This window comes from Pristis pectinata, chromosome 13 (assembly GCF_009764475.1).
Source record: "Pristis pectinata isolate sPriPec2 chromosome 13, sPriPec2.1.pri, whole genome shotgun sequence".
NCBI lineage: Eukaryota > Metazoa > Chordata > Chondrichthyes > Rhinopristiformes > Pristidae > Pristis > Pristis pectinata.
The window spans coordinates 47816757-47842871 of NC_067417.1; the positions used below are offsets into that span (position 1 = coordinate 47816757).

General features: G+C 44.1%; 1 protein-coding gene across 1 annotated transcript in view; it reads left to right on the plus strand.

Moving 5' to 3' along the window:
• The window catches only part of vac14 (vac14 homolog (S. cerevisiae)), a 300909-nt gene that overhangs the window by 215419 nt on the left and 59375 nt on the right, over positions 1 to 26115 (plus strand). The window contains exons 16-17 of the mRNA XM_052028507.1: positions 10223 to 10397; positions 11970 to 12088. Coding sequence (XP_051884467.1) covers positions 10223 to 10397; positions 11970 to 12088 — 294 coding nt within the window. The remainder of the gene's footprint in view (positions 1 to 10222; positions 10398 to 11969; positions 12089 to 26115) is intronic.

Consider the following 26115-nt stretch of genomic DNA (forward strand, 5'->3'; position numbering starts at 1 on the left):
AAGAAGAAAGAATAGCTGAATGTTTTGGTTAATTTTGAATATTAAGCCTTTTGATTCAGCTGCATTCCAAGATTCTGCCTCCCCCATTCTGATTATTCTATTCAGTTCCAAGTCCTTCCCTTGGAGGTTCTGTTTGCTGTGTCGAAAGCCATTCATTGCCTTGTTCCCCACTCCTCTCGCTCACAACCAGCCCCTTTTCCTGAGATACAGAGGAGCGGTCTTCAGCCAGGGCCTGGTTGCTGGGCAACGGCTCTTCCAGCTCAGTGCTTGCTGATGTCTCCATGTGGGAAAGGATGGCAGTCTCCTGCAGACAAGTCATTCACAGCTCAGCGTGATTTATTTAGCCTCGGGCAGTGGCAGTTTGTTGTAATTAAAATCACAGAATTAGCCCAATACTGTGGAGCAACTTTCCTGTGTCGCTTGCGATAAGCTGCGCAATGCATGCTTTGCGCACATTATGCAGCTTAGAACTCTCTGTAAAGCCTATTGATATAACTTGGTTAAAAGTGTAGCTTTAATGTGGGCATCCTCCACATGGTACAAAGAGTGCTATCTAGGACTTGTTAAACAATCAGACCTTGTGAGTGAGGCAGGCTACAGGTGCAGATTTTTTGGTACCTGAAAACAGAGACAGGGAGCATTCAGATCTAGTATTATCAGTCAGAGGAAATGGAGCTGTGAGCATTCCTTTTGAGGTTGTGACCGTCCATCAGCTTTGGAAATTGGAGTTGAGAAAGGCATTCAGATGCATAACACAAAATTGGTTTCACAAACGTTGTCCCATTTGAAGAAGCTTTACATTACGTCTGCAGGACTGGAGCTGAGCATGCCTTCCCACTGTCCTTAATTATTCCCCAACAGTGTCCAACCATATCTGGTTCTCAGGAATGTCAAACTAGAGTATCAGTCAAAGAGGCAGAGGAAGATTGGTGCACACCAAGGATGCTTCCAGATCTAAAATGGGATCAAAGAAACTTTTCATTATTCAGTCATTGGATGCCTCCCACTGAATTCACGATCCAACGCTTATCCACAAGCTTCTCAATGCTTCCTGTCACAAGATCACAAGACAAGGGAGCAGAAGTAGGCCATTCGGCCCATCGAGTCTGCTCCAAAGAAAGCGGGGAAAGAAAAGAAAAAGAATGAGAAATTGGGGGGGGGGGGGGCAATGAAAAAAAAACTATTCTAAGCCCAATTTCCAGCCTTATCCCCAAATCCCTTGATACCTTGACTAATTAGATATCTACCTATCTCCTCCTTAAACGCCTCCAGTGATCTAGCCTCCACTGCTGTACGTGGCAAGGAATTCCATGAACCGTCATGAACTGCCATTCGGGAAGAGGAAATGTATTGAATCCTCAGTTGCATTTTGGGAAGTTAAACCAGGGCGGGACTCATGCAGTTAAATGGCAGGGCCTTGGGGAGTGTTGCAGAACAGAGAGACCTCGGGGTACAAGTACATAGTTTGCTGAAAGTGGTGACACAGGTAGACAGGGTGGTGAAGAAGGTCTATGACAATCTTGCCTTCATCGGTCAGGGCATTGAGAAGAAGAGTTGTGACATCATGTTACAGCTGTACAAGATGTTGGTGAGACCGCACCTGGAGTATTGTGTGCAGTTCTGGTTGTCTGGCTATAGGAAAGGTGTCATTAAACGAGAAAGGGTGCAGAAAAGGTTCACGAGGATGTTGCCTGGAGGGCTTGAGTGATGAGGAGAGGCTGGACAGGCTGGGGCTGTTTTCTCTGGAGCGTCGGAGGCTGAGGGGTGACCTCATAGAGGTTTATAAAATCATGAGAGTCACAGATAAGGTGCATGGTCACAGTGTTTTTCCCAGGGTAGGAGAGTTTAACACTAGAGGGTTAAGGTTTCAGGTGAGTGGGGAAAGATTTAAAGGGGACCCGAGGGGCAACTTTTTCACACAGAGGATGGTGGGTATATTTTTAACAAGCTGCCAGAGCAGGTGGTAGAGGCGGGTACAGTCACAATGGTTAAAAGACATTTAGACAGGGACGTAGATAGGTAAGGTTTAGATGGATACGGGCTAAACACAGGCAAATGGGACAAGCTTTGGTAAGCACATCAGTCAGCATGGACGAGTTGACCTGGAGAGCCTGCTTCATGCTTATATAACTCTATAGCATCTCTTATATGGGTTTCTGAGTTTTCAAATATCTATTAAAGATTTACAGTACATGTCTATTTCAATACTAGTTCAAAATCTGCAATCCAGGGTATGTTTTGCCATCATCTGGTGGTCAGCAAGAAATGGATGCTCTACTGTCTTGACACTGATCTTAAGTTACTGTAGGTATATAAATCATCCATGGAAATGTCCACAGGTCTGACCTTGCCTCCAGTGTGCAGAGATAGCATTAGATGGTGCATCTGGTCTGGCATTTCAACATCAGAATTTCAGAGAAGTTTCATCCCTTTCATCAACTTCGCCAACTAGCAAAAGGAGGCTATCAGTTATAGAAGTGCCCTTGGAGAGCATAACTGGTGACTTTACATCGAATTTGCAGCGGTGAAAGAGGCCATTCAACCCAAAAGATCTCTGCCAAGGTTAATATCGACGTGAGCCTCCTTCACCTTCTCTCACATCATCCTGTACATATTTACTTCTATCTCTTCCTCCCTCACATATGTAACTAGTTTCCTTTTAACTATGGTGGTGAGATCCAACTTCTCACCACTCTCTGGTTAAAGCAGTTTCTTCTCAGTTCCCTATTGGATTTATTAGTGGCCTTCCTTCCCTTTATAAGTCCTTAGTTTTGGATTCCCCACTAGTGGAAATGTTTTCTTTGAGTCTGCCATATGGACCTCTTCGTAAATGTCAAGGATAATCTTTAGCCCACTGTTTCTAGAGAAATAGGCCTCTGTTGTTCATGTTTCCCATTTATTATTGGTATGCGTCAATAGAGGTAGCTAATCCAAGGTTTGCTGTGTGAATGGAGTATCAAATCATGACCACTAAACCAGTTGGACCACACAAAGGTTCCATGGTTAGATCCAAGATCAGTGAAGGTTTTGCTGATCTTGGCCAGGGCTGAGTATGGGGCTGGATTTCTATTCCCAGTGAGAGGAAGCGGTGTGTGTTGGAAAGGACACGCAGGAACAGAAAGGACCTTTTCCCTCACGGTTCCCATGGTGCAGGCTGCATTGATGCTTGTTCTTCAAGCTTGCACTTCATGCCCAGCAGATACCTTTTGACTGGAAAGTAATTCAATATTTGAAAAAGCAAGTGGTGCATGCATCAAATCTAAAAATAAAATAATTGATGGTCATGAAGCACAAAGAAAGATTTCTATTTCAAGTCTTGGTCTCTATCCTTAGGCAGCAAGGGTGTGTTTCAATTCTTTTCAAGTCACCTGCTCAATGACATTTCTTTCCACACTTTTCACTTCAAACCAGATGCAACTGAACTGTTGAATACTACAAGCTATCCTCTTCAAATTAAACGGTTTGATCCACAGTTTGAGTTAGCAGCTCTTCAATCCTGCTTGGCGGTGCTGAGTTTACATCTCCACATATTTTGAGATGAATTTTTGGTCCATGGTAGAAACACTTTAGGATTGAAAGGCTTGGCTGGCTTCTGTCTGTTTGTTTCTTCCTTCACTCCACAATTTCCTCAACTCATCACCAACCTGCCCGCATCCTCGACACCAAGGTAGGGTGCAGATGCTTCAGCAGACAAATAATTTGCTGTTGCTTGCTCTGCTTGTGATGAATGAAGTTACGGAAGGGCTGGAAACCATTTATCTGTAAGATGGAAGGGGAAACGCAAGTGAGAATAGGCACTCTGCCACTGCAAGCTATGTTATATAGTGGCCCTGCACTGAGGAGGGTTACGTTTTAAGGTGGCGAAGCAATATATTCGTGAGCAAAACATGAATCTGTGGAACATGAACCAAAGTCAGACAGGATGCAGTCAGTATTAGTTCATCAGGATGCAAATTAGAATGCTTTCTTTTAAGAAGTAGATCTTAGGATATAGTGCATGAGTAATTTGGGATAGGATTTTTGGGTAGTAGTTAGCAGAGGTTCAATCCTGACCTTGGGTGCTGTCTGTGTGGAGTCAGCACGTTCTCCCTGTAACCGTGTGGGTTTTCCCTGGATTCTTCAGTTTCCTCCCACGTCCCAAAGACGTGGGCTGGTAGGTTAATTGGCCGCTGTAAATTGCCCCCAGTGTGTTGGTGAGTGGTAGAGTCTGGTGAGGTGGGAGGGGGTTGATGAGAATGTGTGGAGAGTAAAATAAGGTAGGATTGGTGTAAATGTGTGTGCTTGTTCGCTACATTCTCAGTGGAAGGAAGGGTCTGTTTCTGTGCTGCATCTGTCCTTGACTCTGAGGATGTATAGTAAAGTGTAGCCCGCTTCAGTGGAATAAGTGACTTTTGTCCTGTCTCCTACAGGCTGTTTGATAGGATTGATGATTGTTGTGATTAGTCAAGTTGTTATTATTGCGTATCTACCCTGGTGAAAGGTGGTCTGTGGTCTACAGTATTCTCCACTGTAGTCTTTGTTAAAAAGCAAGTAAACTGAGGTGCACAAGCAAGCATCATCAATGAGATGGATAACTCCTGCTAAATGGGAAGTGACATGTCACATTCTGCCTTCTTTGGAGAGAAAGCATGAGCCCTCTCTACCTCCACGCAATCGTGTAACGTGTACATCCAAGCTCAACTAATTCCAAGTCTTGTGTACATGACCAACTCTGATACTTAATGTGGGACTAAACGAAGACTGCATTGGTTATTATTCAGATGAGACACTGAAATGAGGCCCAGTTTGCCCTTTCGTTCCCTCCTGTGTCAGATAGCTTCTCTAACATCCACTCAATTTGCAGTTTCTTCCACTTAAACACGAAGGTCAAAGACCCCTGTCATAGATGTATCCTCACCATCATTTTTAAAACCTTGCCACCAGCCTCTCTCTCTCTCTGTTAAATCAGACTGCTCGCAAACCTGAGCTCCCCGATTTCACTCCCAGCTGATGTTGCAGCCGTGGATATTTTCCATAATCAAAAGCTGCTGCAGTAACTGCAATATTACGTGTTCCTTGCCCATTTTCTGCTGAAATCCACAAACACAGTTGTGACCATCGGTCTTCACCATTCCAATATTCTCCTCATCGACTTTCCATGATTAATACTCTAAGCTTGAACCTTGTCTGTAACCTATCACACATCAAGCACTCTCCACACATTACCCCTCGCATTGGCTCCAAGCCTTGATCCTGTCCAAAGTAAATGAAATGTTTAGCTCCCTTCATAACCAGTTATACAACCTGGAAACAGGCCCTTTGGCCCACCAAGTCCATGCTAACCGTCAATCACCAGTTTTACACTAATCCCACTTTTTTTTCTAACTTTCCCCACATTCCCTTCAACTCTTCCCAGATTCAACCACTCACCTATTCACTAAGGGGGAATTTACAGTGGCCAGTTAACCTACCAACCTGCACGTCTTCGGGAAGTGAAAAGATTTCATATTTTACAGATTTTTAAGTGTGACTCTCAAATGAATCACTTACTTTTCCTTTGATTGGATACAGTTCTTTCAGTGCCAAGCATTCAAACAGCATTTAAACGAAGGAGAAGTTAGAAAAAGAGGATGGTTAAACATATTCTGAAGTTTCACTGAGATATCACGTAAAGGAAGGAAACCCATGTGGTCATGGGGAGAAGGTGCAAACTCCACACAGCACCTAAGGCCAGGATCAAACCCTGGAGATGTAAGGCTGCACCAATATGCCTCCCATAAATTGGTCCACCTTGTGTCATCCTCTCAATGTAACACCCTTCAGCTTTACAAAGTACATGTTCCTCAGTAACACAGAGTGCTGGAGGAACTCAGCGGGTCAGGCAGCATCCGTGGAGGGAAGTGGGCAGTCGACATTTCACATCTGGACTGCAAAGAAAGGGGGAGATGGCCAGTTTTAAAAGGTGGCGGGTAAGGTTGGAGCAAGAGCTGGCGGGTGAGGGGAGTGGTGGGCAGATGAGGGTGGAAATGATATCAGAAGCTGGGAGGTGAGAAGTGGAAGTGACAATGGGCTGAAGGTGATGGAATCGGATGGGAGAGGACGGACGGTGGAGCGTGGAATAAAGAGAGGGAGGTGGGGAGGGCAATTGGGAGGAGTATGTGGGTGATGGCCAGAGGGAGGGGAAAGACAATGAGGGCCAGTTGGATCAGGAGGAGGAGGGAAAAAAGAAAGGAAAAATAGGGGAAAGGAACAGAGGGGGAGCGGTTACCAGAAGTTTGAGGACTTGCATCTGCAGTCTCCTGTGTTACACAATTTCTCAGACTCTGGTCTTTCTTTAAAATTTTTTTTTAAATTCTATTTACAGCGTGGTAACAGGCCCTTCCAGCCCAACGAGTCCGCGCCGCCCATTTTAAACCCCAAATGAACCTACCCCGTACGTCTTTGGAATGTGGGAGGAAACCGGAGCACCCGGAGGAAGCCCACGCAGACACGGGGAGAACGTGCAAACTCCTCACAGACAGCGGCGGGAATCGAACCCCGATCGCTGGCGCTGTAATAGCGTCGCGCTAACCGCTACACTACCGTGCCGCCTATTGTTGTAACCTATTTCATCTGCACCTACTAAGACCTTCCTTAAAAGGTATCTCCTTGCCTGAACTTCAGGTCATGTCTGATACTATCTGCTGCGGGACACTTGAGCATCTATTCTTCTGATTGTGCTGTGGGACATTTCATTTCTTCTTCCTTCATATAATTATCTGGCTTCTCTTTAAATGTATCCACACTATTTGGCTCAACCTCTCCACGTGGGAAGGAGCTGTGCATTCTAATCACGCCTGTGGGTAATGAAGCATCTCCTGAATTCGCAACAAGATTTATCAGTGACATTCTTCAGTTCATGACCTCAAGTTATGGATTCTCCTTATAATAGGAAACATCTCGATATCTACCTTTATCTAGCTTCCTTATCCTTTTAACAATGCACGACCATTCGATCACAAAAGCATGCAATATAAAGAGTGTAAGAATTAATTTCCTTTCTTGCAGTCTTTAAAGGCTGTTTCTAAATTGAGAATGATCGCAAGCGAGCTAGCTTTGATGGAGGAGATAATTACGGCTCAAAATGAGTTTGTGAAAGTTAATGAACTTCTTCACATTACTGAGGGGTTTTGGTATTAGACCAGTGGTGATGACTGGAGGCTTACTGAGCTCAACATAAATGATTATGAGGAATCGAAATTCATTTCTAAAGACTTATTTTTAGACATTATTTCAAATCCTCCCTCACGCGAATGTGTCACTTATTTTGGGTCTTGGCAGTTTTGCACTAAATCAGGAGACTGCTTAATGAAATCCCGCTTGTTGTCGGGGCTTTATCTTTCTCATCCAGAAGTTAGCTCGCAAAGCTCTGAACTCCTCACAAAATGACTGTTCACGGAGGTGCTTTGTCGTCAGCACTTTCCATGTAAATTGTATTTGCGAACGGAGCTTAAATGCATATTTTTGACAATGCATTTAGCATGTTGAGCATTGAAGTGAGCCTGAACACACTCCTGTGAAAAAATCCCCCTCTTCAGTCAGCTTTCTGCTGCGGCAGTGAACCTTAACCATTGCCATCTGTTATGGAGCAACACACAAAAACGCAGGAGGAACTCAGCGGGTCAGGCGGCATCTGTGGAGGGAAATGGGCAGTTGACGTTTTGGGTCAAGACCCTTCATCAGGACATTCCATCCCCTCTTGTCCCCCTTCCCCCCATTTTTCTCCCTCTTTCTCTCTCCTCCCCATCTGGCCCCCATCACCCGATCTCTTTCCCCTCCCTCTCCATCTGCCCATCACCCACACATTCCTCCCACTGGTTCCCCTCCCCACCAGAAAAAGCCAGATCCATGGCTGTCTGTTATGGAGCCCCTCCCAGAATCAGAACAGCCTTGACCTATTTAACTATGCCCAGTGCACAGTTGCCCTAAATAAAAAGATAGCTTTGGCAGAGATGAAGCCAAATTGTTGTCAAGTCTTATGATAGTTTCAACGATGCACCTGGCAAATGTGGAGGTGGTGGAAGGAATGGATCTACTCAGCTAACTACAAAGCATGGCCATCAAGTGAGGACGGGAGTGAAACTTTCTTTTTTGGTTATCTTTTGCCCTTTCTCATCACTCCATCTCTAAAAATTGCTCTGTTCCTCTGTCTCTTTCATCTCTCTTGCTCTCTGTCTCTCTCTCTCGCTCTGTCTCTCTCGCTCTGTCTCGCCCTCCCTCTCGCCCTCACGCTCTCCCTCTCCCCCTCTCTCCCCCTCTCTCCCTCTCGCCCTTTCTCGCTCTCTCTGCCTTCTGACTCCTCTGGCCCTCTCCTGTTCGGCTCCCCTCGGGGTCCCTCTTTGGTTTATTCCTTCTGTTCCTCTATAGAAGTTAAATGTACTGCGAGTGGTCAGTCTCATCGTCGGTGTGGTTTGGGTCTGGTGACTGAGCTCTGTGGCACTGTGATCCTCCTCCAATCCAGCGAGGGAAAGTGCTTCAGCACCGCAGAGAACTCAGCAAGACAGTTCGTAGTTCCACTTTATTCCCTGTAATTCTTGGCACAGTATTGTAACATTTTGCAGAATATCTTACTTTTGGAACACACTTGCAAATTTATTTTGATGTTTAATTGATTGCAGGTACAGCTGGACTTTGCAGAATTATCTGAACTCTGTTCCAGTTGATCCAGTCGACTGTGATCACACAACATGCCGCATTTGTCACCAGTGGCAACTTCCTGTTATTTTGAGATGGATACATTAGGGTACATCCCGGTGGCAGGAGGAAGGGGTTGAGTGCAGTGCTCCCTGCTACCTCTCATTCGTTTTCATTCATTGGTGTATGTCACTGCAGCATTCTCTACCATAAGTTTGTTCTTAGGTAGATTGTGGATACTGTACTGCTTTTGTGATGTTATTCTCATCGACTTTGGCCTCTCCACCCTGTCGTCCCGAAATCAATTTCCCTATCCGTCCGCTGTAAATAACACAGTGCCACGAGGTCGATTCGAACAAATACCTTTATTAGCAGTGCACCGCTAGGAGAATTCTCTTCAGCACTCACTAAGAGTCGCTCCCGAGTTCTCCCAGTACAAAGGGGTAGACAGAGATTTATACAGGTATTGTCACGCACACTTTAATGAGTCAGGTGCTGGAGTTCTTGGTTGAGCAGGAAACGGACAAAGGGCTACTGCAGATGGACAAAGAGCAGCCTCACACCACAGGTTCAGCTAATCACTTTGCAATCGGGTGAGACAAAGGCAGGTATCACCTTCATTATTTGAGACAGCCTTCCCATTTCCCGTTAAGATTGACCATCATCTCCATAGTCAAGCATAATGGGAATCCCATTGAGTTCCAGACACAACAATTACCACACAGCACCCAGCCCAGGAAAGCAGTGGTGTGGATGTTCTGGCCTGAAGGACACTTTTTAAATCAGTATTTCAAGCAGCCATAATTCTCATCCGTCTTAAGATATCAATACAGTTCTAGTTTATTAATCCTACACCTCCTCACACCCCACCCAGTATCTGAAACCTCTTCCAGCCTGTGTTCCTAAAGAGTCTGCGTTCCTCTAATTATGTCCGTCCCTGATTTGTCTTTCCCGTCAATGATGACCAGGCCTTCAACTGCTGAGGCCCCAAACTGTGGCATTCCCTTCAAGTTCAAGTTTATTTGTTGTCATAGGCACACATACACCGGGTATAAATGCCATGAACGTTAGCTGCTTGCAGCAGCAGCACAGTATAGTGCTGGGCATTGCTCCAGATTCCAGCATCTGCAGAATTTGTTGTATTGGTGTTGGTTTATTATTGTCACTTGTACCGAGGTACAGTGAAAAACTTGTCGCATCCTGTTTGTACAGGTCAATTCATTGCACAGTGCAGTTACATTGAGTTCGTACAGAGTGCATTAATGTAGTACAGGTAAAAACAATAACAGTACAAAGTGTCACAGCTACAGTGAAAAGGCAGTGCAATAAGGTGCAACGTACTTGTGTCACAGTACTTTACAAGATGAAGACAAAGATAAGTGAACAAAAGCTTAGTTAACGTAAATTATATGTCACTTTCAAGTACTGACCAGGCATTTAGTCCCAATTCTAATGCCAAAGTTGAGTTATCTCTGAGTTTGAGTGTTAACGGTGGTGCTAAGTTGGTCAACTTGTATTTAGTTTTTAAAGCATTAAATATATTTTCACCTTTCTTCTTTTCAACCCTCAGGCAGCTGTGTCTCCTGTTAAATGCTGAGAACATCTTCCATTCCATGGCTGAAATCCTACTTCGGGAAGAAGACTTGAAGTTTGCTTCAACCATGGTCCAAACTCTGAACTCCATCCTCTTAACGTCAACTGAACTCTTCCAGCTTCGAAACCAGCTGAAGGACCTGCGCACAACGGTGAGGACTCCTCTTAGGGCTCACAGATTTGCCGCACGTAGGTGTGTGGATAGGATTTGGTCAGTAGATTCAGGTCAAAGAATGCAGTAGTTACTGTCTGGGCAATGCAAAGTGCTTGAGTCCAGCTCCACTTCAGGTGAGTCAGCTAAGGCTGGAGAGCAGCAGTGAAATGGCAGTTTGTTGTGTTGTTCCTACTTCTGTGAAGCATCATCGCCCTTTCGAACTGCCACCTCGGTTTCCGTGTTGTGGTACATTGCATTACCTGATTCCAAATTGAATTTGTCTTTCTACATTCAACTGGGATCCCAAGACCTCAATTTCCATCTGCTGATTCTTGTCAATGGAAACGAATATTGAGTATTTCAAAAAAATTCTTTTAAAACTGCAGATGCTGGAAATCTGAAATAAGAACAAAAGTTGCTGGAAGTACTCAACAGGTCGGGCAGCATCTGTGGAAGGAAGTTTGTTGGTAATGCTTCAGGTCGAAGACCTTTTGTCTGAAACATTAACCCTGTTTCCCTCTCCACAAATGTTGCCTGAGCTGCTGAGTGTTTCCAGAATTTTTGTTTTCATTTAATTTTGGGGCTAAATTGAATGGGAAGGCAAATCTTCGACCAACCATTCACCCACACTTTGACAGCAGAGAGGTCATTCTGATCGTTGCGTGTGTGCCGACTTTCTGACAGTTATTTACCTTTCTCCGTGTTTATTATTTAGTGCTTGGTGTCTATTCTGTCACTACCATAACTCTATGAACAAAAAGTTAATTATTCTCTTAAACAATGACGATGTTCTTTTAGTGCCCTCATTACCAACTCACCAAGCATAAGAAATAAATTTCATCAGCTTATTTCATCAACCCTCATCACCCCCAGTTAGATCTCCTCAACCTTCAATGTTCTAGTTCAAGACCTTGAGTGACTTGTATCCCCTACCAGCTAAAACCCCTCTCAACAGATGATTTCCTCAATAAAGCCAGGCAGTCCTGAGCACTGGATTGGATGCAGTTGGACACAGCAATGAGGAGTGTGGGAGATTGTGGATTTTGTGGCATCTGCCTTTTACTGGCTGGGAGAACGGGAAGATGACAGACTCTGCTGGACCTCTGGTTGTCTCAGTGGGAGTGGATCAATGTAATTCTTTGGATGTCAGTACCTTAGGGGGGTGGAGCTAAAGACCTGACTTTCATATATCGTTATTCTGGAGGCAATCATTGGACAACCAGAGCAGAATTTCCTGAAAGAATTGGAATCTTTTAAGTTCCTTTATTTCCACAACCATCATCCCCCACCTTTACTTCTGTTAAAGAAATTCGATTTGCATAAGGAGGTTAATTTTCTCCTTAAAAGTAGGAAAACTGTCTACAAACAACAATCCATCTTCACAACAGATGGTGCTCTGACGTTCAGTTTCATAGGCAGGCTCCTTTTTTGTGTCATGTCCAGAGGGCTTCACAGTGGTTCTAAATTAGTGTGCTGTGCACCACAGTGTGAAGCTATCGCTTGAAGGTGGCATGTTTTGTATGTTGTTTTTTTTGTAAAATATTATTTCCTTGCATTTTGTTACCTACAGGAAAGTTGCAATCTGTTCTGCGGCTTGTATCGTTCCTGGTGTCACAATCCTGTCGCCACAGTCTCTCTCTGCTTCCTCACACAGAACTACAAGCACGCCTATGATCTCATTCAGAAATTGTATCCTTTCATTCCAACGTGTGAGATTGACAGCTAGGTTATTTTCCTGCAGCTCAGCTCAGTTGGCGAGACTCGGGCCTTGGGTCAGAAAGTTCCGCGTTCAAACCTAGAGGAGCATTGACTTTGCAGCCTGGCTTGGCAATTTTACAAGCAGAGCTCTGGATGAGATGTTAAACCAAGGCTTTGCCTGTGTGCTTCACTGTTTTAGTTGAATGCTGTCAAGTTCCCATGACATTTTGAAAATAGTCCTAGTGAAATGCTCAACCATCAGCCACTAACAAAAAGGAGGGCGACTTGGTCATCCACCCAGATTTGGCCTATTCTGGAACGGACTGGATGTTGCATTTGACATTTTAAAGCAAATGTGGATTGTTCAGTGTGTAGATCATCTGAATACGCAGAGGACAGTGCATAACATTTGCTGCACAGAATTAGACCACTCAGCTCAATGATTCTATGCCAATATTTCTTGTCCTTCCTCCGACCCTAATTTATTTACCCCAATAAGCACTTTCAATCACTTTCTCTCCCCTGCAAATCCAGCTTCCTCTAAAATACATTTATACCATTCACTTAATTTACTCTTAGTATTATTGATTTTCAATTCTACCTGTACCCTGGGTAAAGAAGATTCTCCTGAATTCGTTATTGAATTATTCAATGACTGCATTAAAACATCACCTCTACCCCAATGAGCCCTTCCTTAATTTTATGATAACTGTTGGATCATTTTCCTCTTTTCTGAGGAAAAGTCCTACCTGTTTATTGTCTCAGCTCTGGTATCATCCTTGTACACCTTGTCCTGAGGTGTATAATAATGCAATTCATAGTCATACAACACGGAAAGAGGCCCTTCAGCCCACTGAGTCCATGCCGACCTTTGTACACCCATTTACACTAATTCTACGCTCATCCCATTTTATTCTCCCACATTCCCATCAACTCTACCCACATTCTACTGCTCACCTACAGACATGAGACAAATACAGTGCCAATTAACATACCAGCCTGCATGCCTTTGAGATGCAGGAGGAAACCAGAGCACCCAATCGCAGGGAGAACATGCAAACTCCACACAGACAGCACCAGAGGTCAGGATTGAACCCGGGACACTGGAGCTGTGGGGCAGCAGCTTGACCAGCTGTGGCACCCTAAGTGTCCTTGTTAGAAGTGACCTGAATTGCAGCATTGATGATTCTGTGGGTGACGGCCTCACCCTTTGCGCTGTGTGCAGGATTCAATACCGTGGCTTTCACGTTGTGCAGCTGAGAGAGAAAAAATGCCAACGATCCCATTTTCAGCCCCCTCAATGCTCAGTTTGCAAGCTTAATAAGGGTAAAAGCAAACAGGAGATCATTAGGAGGCAGCTAGTGTTTCCTTCTGTGCTCCCCTTCCAATGCCCTGAGTCTCTGTATTGTAACACTGCCGATAACACAGTAGAAATTGTAAGGCATGATGAGGAAGATATTATGAGGGATTGTTATAAATCCACATGAGCACTGCGGGAAGTGGGTGTTTAATGAAAGATCTGGATTAAACTGCTTTTCCTCGCATACAGCATAAGAACACTTCTGTAATGAAATACAGTTCATGTCTTTAATACCGAGCGGAAGGAATCTTCCCACCTTCGCTGCGCATAGATGATTATTCTACTGGTTGTCATTTGACTTCATCAGATTGCAGTCATCCCAAGAGAGGGCAGCTTAGCACGTGCTCTAATCTGTTTGGTCTGACAAAGAGTTGTCCTCGGCTTGTTTGATTGCAGTTCCCTTTGCATGGGTAATGTTGACTTTGGTCTGTAATTTTTATGGATGTTGAGATGTAAACATTTTCCAGGACCCTTGTATTTTTACTTAGCTTCCCAGACATACTTTCCCCACGTCTCTCCCTTCTGCACTTAACGTCAAAACAAAAATTGTTTCTGACACTATTTGTATGTCATATTTCCCTTTGGCATAGAATGGAGGCTATTTCGTCATCGGGTCCATACTAGCTCTCAGAGTATTCCTGTCAGTCCCTTCCCCCACACTTAGTTTCCCTGTAAACTATTCTCCCACAGGCCCTCTCTACAGAGAGTGTGGATGCAGTTCAGCACATCGTGGAAACCAGCCTCCCTTCCATGGACTCTGTCTGCACTTCTTGCTGCCTCAGTGAAGCGGCCAGCATGATCAAAGACCCCACCCACGCCGGACATTCTCTCTTCTCCCCCCTCCCATCGGGCAGAAGATCCAAAGCCTGAAAGCACGTACCACCAGGCTCAAGGACAGCTTCTATCCCGCTGTTATAAGACTATCGAACAGTACCTTAGTACAATAAAATGGACTCTTGACCTCACAATCTATCTAATCATGGCCTTGCACCTTACTGTCTTCCTGCACTGCACTTTCTCTGTAACCGTAACACTATATTCTACATTCTGTCACTGCTTTTCCCTTGTGCTACCTCAATGCACTGATGTGATGAAATGATCTATAATGGATGGCATGCAGAACAAAGTTTTTCACCGTACCTCGGTACATGTGACAATAATAATAAACGAATTTGCCATCAACTCCACCCCCAATTCTATTGCCACTCACCTGCACTAAGGGTAATTTACAGCGGCCAATTAACCTACCAACCTGCACGTCGTTGGGATGTGGGAGGAACCAGGAGCACCCGGAAGAAACCCGCCTGGTCACAGGGAGAGCGTGCAAACTCCGCACAGACAGCGCCCGTGGTCAGGATCGAACCCTGGTCCCAGGAACGATGTGGCAGCGGCACTGCCTGCTGTGCCACTGTGAATTGTTTGCTGTAGTTTGTTGTCTCAGTTGTGGACTCAGATCCTGAAAATGCCCAGACTGCACGTTTCCCAGCACTCACCCACCTCCAACCCCCACCCCCCCCCCACTCCCCAAGGCCAGACAAGACCAGAACTGGCAGAAGAATCTGTTACAGATTCTTCTGCAAGGCCAAATTAAAGAAAAACATCAACTCCAACAGCTGCTCTGTGTGCATTTTACCTTTTCCATTTAAAGGTAAAAGCAGCCTGTGAAAATACAGCAACTCTATTCAGTTAGACATTTATTTGCTCTGGACAAAGTACTTGCATTTTATTTTGGGTCACACTACCTATCGCTTGGAACTGTACAGTTTTCACCTGCAACTGTGTTAAACGCTTGTCTGTGCTGAGTTAACTGGTGCAGTTTACAATTCAGATGAGGCCCCTGGGCTAGGCAGGGGGTAGATTTGGCCAGGGTTCCGACTCCTAGTGAACAATCTGAATCCTGATGTATGTGTATCATGTCAATCGTGGCTGCGATGTTCCCCTGTCCTCCCACCTTGGTTAAATGGTCAGAAGCCATTCACTACTCAGACTCAGGAGGTTACTTGGGTGAGGGATCCTGAAGATGGGATGTCAGGGAATAAGTACATCCTGACTGGTTAGTGATGACTGTGGTAGTACAGCATTAGAATCGTATGTATTCCCTTTGCTATATCTTAGGCTGCACAGCTGAGAATGCAGTTTTTAGAGATGTATTTATTAGTGAGCTCTATTTTTAATATATTTTCAAGATTTATTGGTTTGAAGTGGATTTTTTTCATGGCAATGCAAATAGCTGATAAGGTGGAAAATCCTCTGTGCTTTTCAGACTGGAATACGCTTTCCTTCAAAGGGATAAACACAGACCCAGAGCTATTTAAAAGGCCACTCTTCTGTTGCTTTTTCCACAGCTTTGAGAACCTGCCTGATGCCCCAACTCAGAGGACGTGAGGCTAAGATATGGTTGAATTACTGGGCTTGTGAGCCAGTGGATGCAAGTTGAAACAAGAGTTTGAATTCCTTCTTTTTGGAAAAGTTTTACACTCTCTCTGGTATCAGTAGAAGTGATTGGGTGTCTGTCAGATCCTAGGGAAGGGAATCACCCATGCTTCTGCAGGTCTGGCCTACTTGTTGCATCTCCCAGCTTTGAACCAGCACACTATCATAGTTGGCTCTTACCTGCCCTTCGAAGCAACCCAGCAAGTATCTTAGACCTACTACAGTGGTGCCAGTAGTTCTCAGCAAAGCCTAAATCCCTATCTTCTAAGGTAGCTAGCAATGAGAAATAAGGTATGTTCTTAACAACTACACATTAAATTTTTTTTAAACTATATTTTATATTTCCCTCTGAAAGAAATATATGTAGCTGTTGAGGATCTGGGTGCTAATTTTCATTCAGAATCAGAAGATAGTTCTCGAAAATCAAAGGAACCACAGGTACTGGAAAATGTGCAACGAAAACCGAAAATGCTACTCAGCAGGTCAGGCAGCATCTGAGAAGAGAAACAGAGCTAATGCTTCAGGTTGAAGACCTTCATCAGAGCCCGGTCAGTTCTGGTTGAAATTCACTGTTTTCCTTACAGCTGGTTTAATTAAAGGTGTCTTCATCAAATTGTCTGAAGGTCTCTCCTGAACTGTGTGTCAGCTGTGGCTTTAGTGGGTAACCCTCATGCCCCTGAATCGATGGGCTAAATGGCCTACTTCTGCTCCTTTGTCTTGTGATCTTGTGAATTAGGGAAGTTTGTGGGTGTAAATCCCCCTCCATATAATCCCCCAGCACTTCAGTTCAGCACTGGCATTTGAGTGAGATGTTATACTGAAGCCCATCTCCCCTTCCAGGAGACTGTATAAAATCATGAGGGGCATAGATAGGGTGAAAGAGTCTTTTTCCCAAGGTTGGGGAATTGAGGACTAGAGGGCATAGGTTTAAGGTGAGAGGAGAAAGATTTAGTAGGAACTTGAGGGACAACTTTTTAACACAAAGGGTGGTGTGTATATGGAATGAGCTGCCAGAGGAAGTGGTTGATGCAGGTACAGTAATGACGTTTAAAAGTAAGTTGGACAGGTACATGGATAGGAAAGGCTTAGAAGGTCATGGACCAAATGCAAGTAAAGGGAATTAGCTTGGATGGGCGTCTTGGCTGGCATGGACCTACTGGGCCGAAGGTCCTGTGTCCATGCTGTATGACTCTTTGAGAGAATTGAAGATCACGTGGCGGTTCTTCAAAGACAACCAAGCAAGTTCTCCTCGCCATCCTTTTCTCTCAAACATCACGAAAGCAGGTTATCACAATGTGCAAACTGGCTAACTTCCTATTTGTCTAGACTTGCTTTGAGACATTGAGGTTAAGCAACGTACAAGAAGAATGCAAGTTTTCCTTTTCATGGAAATCTTTCCTGGTAAGAGTCAGCATTTTAAACTGACATGGCAGCTCAACAATAGGGTTAGGAGACGGTGTTCTGACAAAAGACGCTAATTTCCATTCACTCTGATTCCAATGGGTAATCTTTATTGAGGCGATTATGATTTTAAAGAAAACTGCATTCTTGAAATTAACTGTCCTAAGAATGCTTACTGGCTGCTCATCAAAAGTTCACGTAGTTGATGCATCCTTTGTGGGTTTCAGCTGAAATTTGTTTGGCTCCTGATTTAAATGTTTGGCCTGAGACTGTAATTAACATATCATGAGTCATAGAAGCGGGAGTGGGCCTTTAAGTCTCTTGAGCATCCTCTTTTATTCAGGATCAGCGGGATTGCAGCTGATCCTGCACCTCAAGTCCAATTCTCCGCTGGGGCTGTCCCCTAATTCTACACCCTCCAGGCTGAAGAAACAGTTTCTCAGCATTTAACCTGTCAATCCTCCTCAGAACCTTGTGCATGTTAGCAGAGATCATTTTTCATTCTTTAATGAGTATGGACCAATCTAATTCAGTCTCTCTCCATAAAGCGACCCTTCCCAGGAATTCGGCTCAGTGAATCACTGATTCTAAGAAAAATATGGCCTTTAGATAGGGCGACAAAATTGAACATAATACTCTCAATGAGGTCTCACCAAAGGCTTGTATAATCTCAGCAAGAGATCTTAACTTTTTGTCTTCAACTCCCTTGCATTTAAAGCCAGCGTAACATTTGCCTCCTAATTGCCTGCTGCACCCGAACATTTGCCCTCTGCTTCTCATGAACCAACACAACCAAACTCTTCTTTGTACCCAGGTTTATCAGCTTCAAAGATATCCTTCCTTCCCAAGTGCCTAATCTCATATTTTCCCAATATTGTTCCCCCATCTGCCACCTTCTTGCACACTCACCTGGCCTGTCTTTCCTTTTGCAGACTGTGGGTGACATTCTCACAGCGGGCTTTCCCCACCCAGCTTTGTGTCTTGGACAAACTTGGATAGGTTGCATTTCCTTTAAACTCTGTCATCAATGTAAATACTGATTTCTGTGGTTGAGCACAAGTAACAGTTTACCCGCCTGAAAGTAAACCGTTTATCCCTTCTCTCTTTCTGCTCTTCAACTAATCCTCACCATGCTTGACAAAATTTAATTTTTATGTTTTAATCGTTATGATACTTTAAGCATTTATTTTGAACTTTTTTGAATTTAAACTTTCTGGGTTGCTTAAAATTAGGTCTGTAGGGCAGATAATTTTTCAATGAGAAGTATACCATTAAAATCTCTTTGTAATCACCGATCAAAGTATAAGAAGTAAATTTACATGAATCAAATCATGCTTGCCTCAACCCACTGTATTAATTTCCAGGTGACATTGCATTTGCAAGATAAATTTGCAACTATAGAATATCTCTGGTCTTCTGTGACCGTTACTGAGGTGCATTCATTTGCGAATTCCAGTTATTAATGAGGGAAGTACGTTTTCAGTCTGTATGAGACGATATCAACCTTTATTAATAAAAGTCTTCCTACTAATGTGCTGAATGCAGCTCCATGAGCCCTTATTTTAATCCCCAAGCTCCTGTAAAGCCTGACACGTGGGGGTAAATGTAACACATCTCTCACGTGACCCAGTTCATCCATGAAGGATGGAAGGGTTTTACATTTGATCCACAGCTTACCTGAGGCCAGAAATGTGGGGGGGGGGGGGGGGGGGGGGGGGGGGGGGGGGGGGGGGGGGGGGGGGGGGGGGGGGGGGGGAGTGGTTTGGGGGGGAGGTTGCTGCGTCTCCTAGCTAGGGGGAGGAAATATCTGCCAACAATACTGCCCTTTGGCTAAAGTTCAGTGAGATCCACATTAGTGGAAGCTCCACGTTTGGGGAATGATATCCGGCTTGATTGTGAATCCCTTCATGTCCGGGCAGCCTATTTTCTCAGTGATCAGGGGCTTGTCAATTCAGCAGAGAGAGTTGTATCGGGAAACAGGGAGAGGAAGGGAAGGGTTCCGTCACAGTGACAATGTAGGTAGTTCAGCTGTCTCGCAGCTCCAGTGACTTGGGTTTGATCCTGATCTCAGATGCTGACTGCGCGGAGTTTGCATGTTTACCCTGTGACCAAGTGGATTTCCTCCGGGTGCTCCAGTTCCCTCCCAAGTCACAGAAGGTTGCCGGTTGTTTGGTTAATTGGGCGCTGTAAATTGCCCCTCGCATAGGAGAATGGGCACCCGAGAGTGGGGGTTAATGGGCGTGTGTGATAGCACGTTTCGGGGGAACAAGTGGGGGAAATGAGATTGATGGGAACCTGAAAGCTGGCATGGATTTCATAGGTCGAGTGACCGCCACCTATATCATCAAGAAATATGAAATGTTTTTTCTTATTGTGGGGTGTTTCAGCACCTTTGGTGTGTTTCCCCTCTCTAACCTGCTGCTCTCCTCCTGATTCTGCCTGGAATTCTGTCCCACCAGACCCAGGCCAGTTGTAACAGCCAGGTCACAGCTCCGAGTGAGCATAGAGGACTCTGCTTGTAACTGTATGTAACGCTTGCGCTGTTTTGCACTAGTGGCTACGTCACCTTCATCTTAACATACAGGGCACTTGGTGAGAAAATAAAATGTCTAAACCATTGGTAGGAAAGATTCAGCAATTTTCTTGTATCACCAAGCTCTGTTTGGACTTTGGTGACCTCTTGTTTGATAAAGGCACATCCCATTTTCTTGCCACATCATTGAGCAGCAACAATTGAAATCAGGAGACAATGAGTCCAGTATCTCAGTGACATACTTTCCCAGATAGACAATGGACTGCCCCAGTGCTGAGGGCTTACAACACTGCCAATAACCGGCATTTACGTACAGACTTTAGTGTATCAACCCATCCCAAGATGGTTCAGGAGCACCACTGAGCAAAGACTGACACCCATCCACAGAAGGTGATGTTTAGATAGGTGACCAAATGCTTGGTCAATGAAATAGATTTTAAGGAACTGTGTAAAGGGGACGAAGCTGTGAGGTTTATTGAGGGAATTCCAGAGTTTGGGGTCCATGGGTAATGGAAATCCAAGACGCCCAAGAAATAAGTACAAAGATTGTCCACCTTAATGTGCGCCTTTGTCACCCCAGATTTAACTTTCCTCCAGTGCTTTTCTGGAAACCCACTTATCCACAGCTTCAGCTGATTCCAGACTCTGCCGTCTACATTCTATCCCACAACGGCCCACTCAACAATTACTTTTGCTCTTGCTGGCATACGTTGGTTCACCAAAACCTCAAATTTCAAATTCTCCTCCTTTTCCCAATCTTAATTTTCCCCAGTGATGACAAACACCGCCTTTGACCTCCATCTCACTGGCGCTTTGTATATTTCTCCCTCCCTTTGCCTCATTACTGGCAGCCATGCCTTCAGCTGCCTCGAAACGGCGTAGAAGACGCCACCATTAACCCCTCTGCTTCTCCGCATTCCTCTTTTACATTCTCATTAAGGCCTTACGTTTGTGCATGTCTCTGCTCGGCTCTCCCCTTATCTTATTCTTTCCTTGCATCCATTTCTGGGTCCTGGTTTTGCTTTTGTGAAGCACTTTATTGAGATATGACTGTGTTAAAGATGCTTGCAACTGCAAACTGTTGTACTACATGTCCCTGTTGATTAGACCTGAGGTCCTATTACTTTTTCTTCACCCTTAACCCAGAGTCAAGTAATAGCAGATTGGGATTGAAATCCAAACCTCCTGGTCTGTGTGGTTTAATACTGTACCATGTGATGCCTTTATTCATTATAGCATTGGAGCAACTTAATAGATATCAAATACCCAGCTTAACGGCAATCAGTTGGAAAACCAGGGGGGGCCAGAAATCAATTTACAGCAGTGTGAAATGTGACTAATGAATAAAAGGAATTATTAATAATTCAGCATTCAATCATGTAAAATTAATGAGCAATATTTACTGAGTTGCCAAGAATGAAAGGCACAGATAATTGTGTGTGCAGATAGTTAAAGTTGACGTGATGGCTGTGACTGTGGTGTCCCACAGCAGACTGCAGGATTCGGAGCCTTGATCCTTGTGAGTTGTACAATAATACACTGGTAATCCAGCATCCGATTGTTCAGAAATCCTGATGCTTCGGCATGAGTCCGGAACGTGAGCTGGAGGTCCAGTGTGTGAGTTGGGTGTGTGGCCAGGGTCCAAACAGTGGGTGGGTTGGTGGCCTGAGACGGGGTTGTGATCCAGAACACCAGGGGTCAGAAACCTAGGTGGGTTTGCTGTCAGAACCAAGATGCGGAGTGCTTGTATACTGTATTTCCTGCTTCCTTTAAACCCACCGGGATCACTGGAAAATTTATTATACTACTGTGTACTGTGCAAAACAAAAAAATGAAAGAAAAATATTTGGGTATTAATAGAAGTAGCATCCAGTAGTCCAGAAAATCTGCTCGTTCAGCATTGCCAGATTATCAGAGTTTTACTGTAATGCATTATGTTTAAGGAGCTGCATCTTGGCTTGCTCTTGCCACTGCCCTGTGACCCAAGATCTGTGGGCTCATCAAATAGAGTCACAGAGTTGTCTGGTACAGAAACAGGCCCTTTGGCCCACTGTGTCTATGCAAAGCATCATGCCTATCCATAATAATCCCACTTGCCGGCATTAATTCCATATCCCCCATGCCCTGCCCAGATGCCTCTTAAATATCGTTACTGTTCCTGCCTCCACCACCTCCTCTGGCAGCTCATTCCAGATACCAGCTACTCTGTGTGTGAAAAATTTACCCCTCAGATCTGCATTAAACCTCCTCCCTCTCACCTTGAACCTATGCCCTCTAGTTTTAGACACCCCTACCATGAGAAGCAGACACTGGCTATCTACCCTGCCCGTGCCTCTCATAGTTCTATATATCTGTATAATGTCACCTCTCAACCTCCATCGCTCTGGGAAAACAGGCCCCACCTATCCAATCTCCCCTGATAACTCAAGCCCTCCATTCTAGGTAACATCCTTGTAATCTTTTCTGCACCTTCTCCAGCTGAATCACCCACAGTTTGCTGACCAGGATTGCACATTTGTGCATGGGAATCTCCTAAATTCTGGAGATGAGGGTCATCTGAACAGAATTGTGGTGGTCGTCTGTAATATTTCAGCTGAAACCTGCTTCACTTAAAAAAATATTTGGGAGCTTAGGGAAAGGTACCAAAATTAATCTTCAACATCATAAAACATCCAAAGCAAATGTATCCCTGCAAAATCATACAAAAATTGAAGCTAGAACCAAAGAATTAAACATTAGGAAGAGAAAGGTTTGAAAGTATGCCATATCTGTAAAGGCAGGGAGATTTAGAGAGGGAATTCCAGGGCACAGATAACTGAAGGTGAAAGAAATATTCGATGCACAGGAGGTAAGAATTGAAGGACTTAAAATCATGAGGGGCATAGATAGGGTGAATGTGTACAGTTTTTTTCCCAGGATTGGGGAATCAAGATCTGGAGGGCATAAGTTTAAGGTGAGAGAGGAGAGATTTAATAGGAACCTGATGGGGAAAATTTTTCACCCAGAGGGTGGTCCATATGTGGTACAGAGGAAGTAGTTGAGGCAGGTACATCACCAATATTTAAAAGACACTTGGACAGGTACACGGATAGCAAAGGTTTAGAGGAATATGGGCCAAACGCAGGCAAATGAGACTAGCTTGGATGGGAATCTTGGCCGGCATGGACCAGTTGGGCTGATGGGACCATTTTCGTGCTATGACTTTGGATTGGAGGGCTGGATTGGGGGTTTGAAGACACAAGGAATTTTATGAACAGAAGCATTCAGGGACCAGAAACCAGGGTATGACAGAAGTGATGGATAAACAGGATTTGACGCAAGTCAGGACCTGGACGATGCACCTGAAGCATTAATTGCCCTTTTCTCTGTCCAGACACATTGGTATTTTAAGTTCCATGTGCGTATGTAATTTTCTTTCCTTGGTTACCTGTTTTTAACAGTGGCATATATGTGGGAAGTTGCATGTTTGATTATTAAAGACTTCACATTAAAGAATGGCATGGTGGGCGCACACAAGTAGGAACCTGTTCACATTTAATCTCTCGTTTGTTTTAATCATCGGGCAAAGAATGTGTTGCATATAAAGCTGGTGTAAATTTCAAACCAGGGATATTTTAACTCCAAGGTCTCAGTAGCCACTGGTTCACTCCCTACCAGCCCTGGTGTGTACAAAGTAAGGGAAGTGCAAGTAAGGCTCTGTAGAAACCAACCCTATCAAGGTACTGTGATACCTATGAAGAGAAAGATATTGGCTGTCAGAAGAATGAGCAGAATATTGTCCACGGCACCTTGAGTCAGGTCTGTCCAGCTGGGAAGGGGGAGAAATTCCATTATTTGGAGGGATTGCAAGTTGTAGATGTTAGGAATTAAGATCAAGACTATCAAGGTTATGACTTCTAGTTTACTTAGAAGTCATAATCTTGATAGTCACAAGTAATTTGGCACAGGAGCAAGCAGAAGAGAGTGATAAATGTTGCTGAAGGGATGGTTTGGGGAAGGCAGCTCTCATCTCATGGGACATTTACCAGTAGTGTTCCTTCCCGGTCAGGCTCCACCAGAACTGGGCTGAGATCAGCTTCCTGACCTAAAGCGTGTGTATGTCTGCTGGTACTATTGAAGAACGATTGTCCCAGAGTGAACGGAGACTTGAAAGAAGTTAACATTCATGAAAAAAAAGTATTAGACAAATTAATGAGACTGAAAATTGAAAAATCCCCAGGATCTGGTGATCTGCTTCCCAGAGTTTTGAAAAGAAATTGACCTTGGAAATGTGGGTGGATTGATTGCCATCTTCCAAAATTCCATTAATTCTAAAAGGGTTCCTGCGGGTTGTAAAGTAGCAGATGTAACTTCACAATCTCAGAAAGGTGGGGAAGAGGAAATTGAAAACCACAGACCAGTTAGCCTAACATCAGTAGCAGAGCAAAGCATTGGAATCTATTGTTAAGGAAGTGATAGTTGCTGAATAGAAAATAAAGGTTCGATTGGGCAGAGTCAACATGGATTTAGAAATGCAAAATCCAGTCTGACAAGTCTGTTAGTTTTCTTAAAGCTTTAACTTGGGGAATAGGTGATGGGGAACCAGTGGACGTGGTGTATTTGGACTTCCAGGCCTTTGATAAGATGTCATGCAAGAGATTATTAAACAAATTAGATCGCATGAAGGTTGGTGTGTACTACAGATTCAGATGACTTTATTGTCATATACACCAGGGTGCACATTAAAGCTAATGTACAGGCATTGATTGATTAAAGGACAGAAAGCAGATTAGGAATTTACTGTTCTTTATATGGTGGGAGAGATTCAAAAAGGGGGCATGGTTACAAGACAATTTTCAAAATGGAGGTGTATAGAAGTTTCTTTTTGAAGAGTGTGATGAATCTCAGGAACCAGGGATGACAGTCTCAACACAAGGGGTTGGCCATTCAGGACTAAGATGAGAAGAAATCCAGAGAGTAGAGAATCCCTGGAACTCTCCACCAAGGATGGCTGTAGAGCCTCAGTTGCTGGAAATGTTCAATGCACAGAGGGGTTTGGATATTAAAGGCATCAAGATATACTTGGTTCGTGCAAATTAAGTGATACTGAGGTAAAAGATGAGCCATGACTTTACCGATTGGCAAGGAAGGTGCGAGTGGGCAAGAGGTGTATTCCTGCTTCTGTTTGTTATATTCTTACGCGTATTCCAGGGACATTAAACAAGTAATAGAGTGGAGAGAGAAGCTCTTCAAGGCGTAACAGTAGTAATAACAGTTCCAAAACAAATTATAGGGAAGCGGGCTCACAATCAGAAATACTGCCTTAGATACTATAGATGAGTGAAAAACTAAAGGATTCAGAGTAATTAAACCAGGAAAGAGAAATACAACGTGGGTAAAACACTATCGCTGAGGGTGAGATTGGGCTGTGTAACCCAAATAAGTATTTTCAACACATGGAGTGCAAGCAACAGATTGAATGAATTGCAGGCACAGATTCAGCTTTTGAGGTGATGGTGTGGGAGCCATGGCTGGCGGTTTGATGCAAGATAATCAGGACTGGAAAGTGACTGTACCAGATTTCAGGTAAAGTGAGGGAAAATAATCAAGGGAGGGATGAGTAACCTCACCGATTCAGAGTGAGGTCAAGTAATCAGTGAGAGGTGTTAATAAAAAGATCGCAGGCAGAGAAGAATATATGGGTAGCCTAGAGGAAAGGATTTAAAACTCTAATGGGATTATATATAAACTCTCTGGTAACACCTATAAAATGAAATGCAGAAACTGTGAAATTAAACACGTAACAAAGGCAGGATTATTTTAACAGGGAATTCTAACTTTCATGTAAGTCGGGGTAGGCAGGCTGGCTCATGTCTGAGATAGTGACGTCCTAGATAATGTTCAGGAGAGTTTTGCACAGGATGGAATGAAGTGGCTTTATGTGGTGAAAAGCTGGAAGCAGATGATCTTGCCACTCACGTGCATTGATTATTAAAATGTCACGAACAGGTACAGGCCATATTCAGTAAGGTGAATGGAATGTTGCTTATCATATCCAGGCAACTGGAGTAGAGGTTGTGAGTTATACCTCTGCACACAAAGCCCTGGTTAGACCATAACTGCAGTACAGTGAACAGCGAGGATCTCACCTTGGGAAGCATTTATTAACAGTGCAGTGAGCACTTGAAGATTTACCAGAAAGATACCTGGAACGTAAAGTTTAAATAACCGGAAAAGGTTGCACAAACTAAGGTGCATTTTCTGGAATTTAGGTTAAAGATTGACTGACTTTTACAAAAATCAACAATAGAA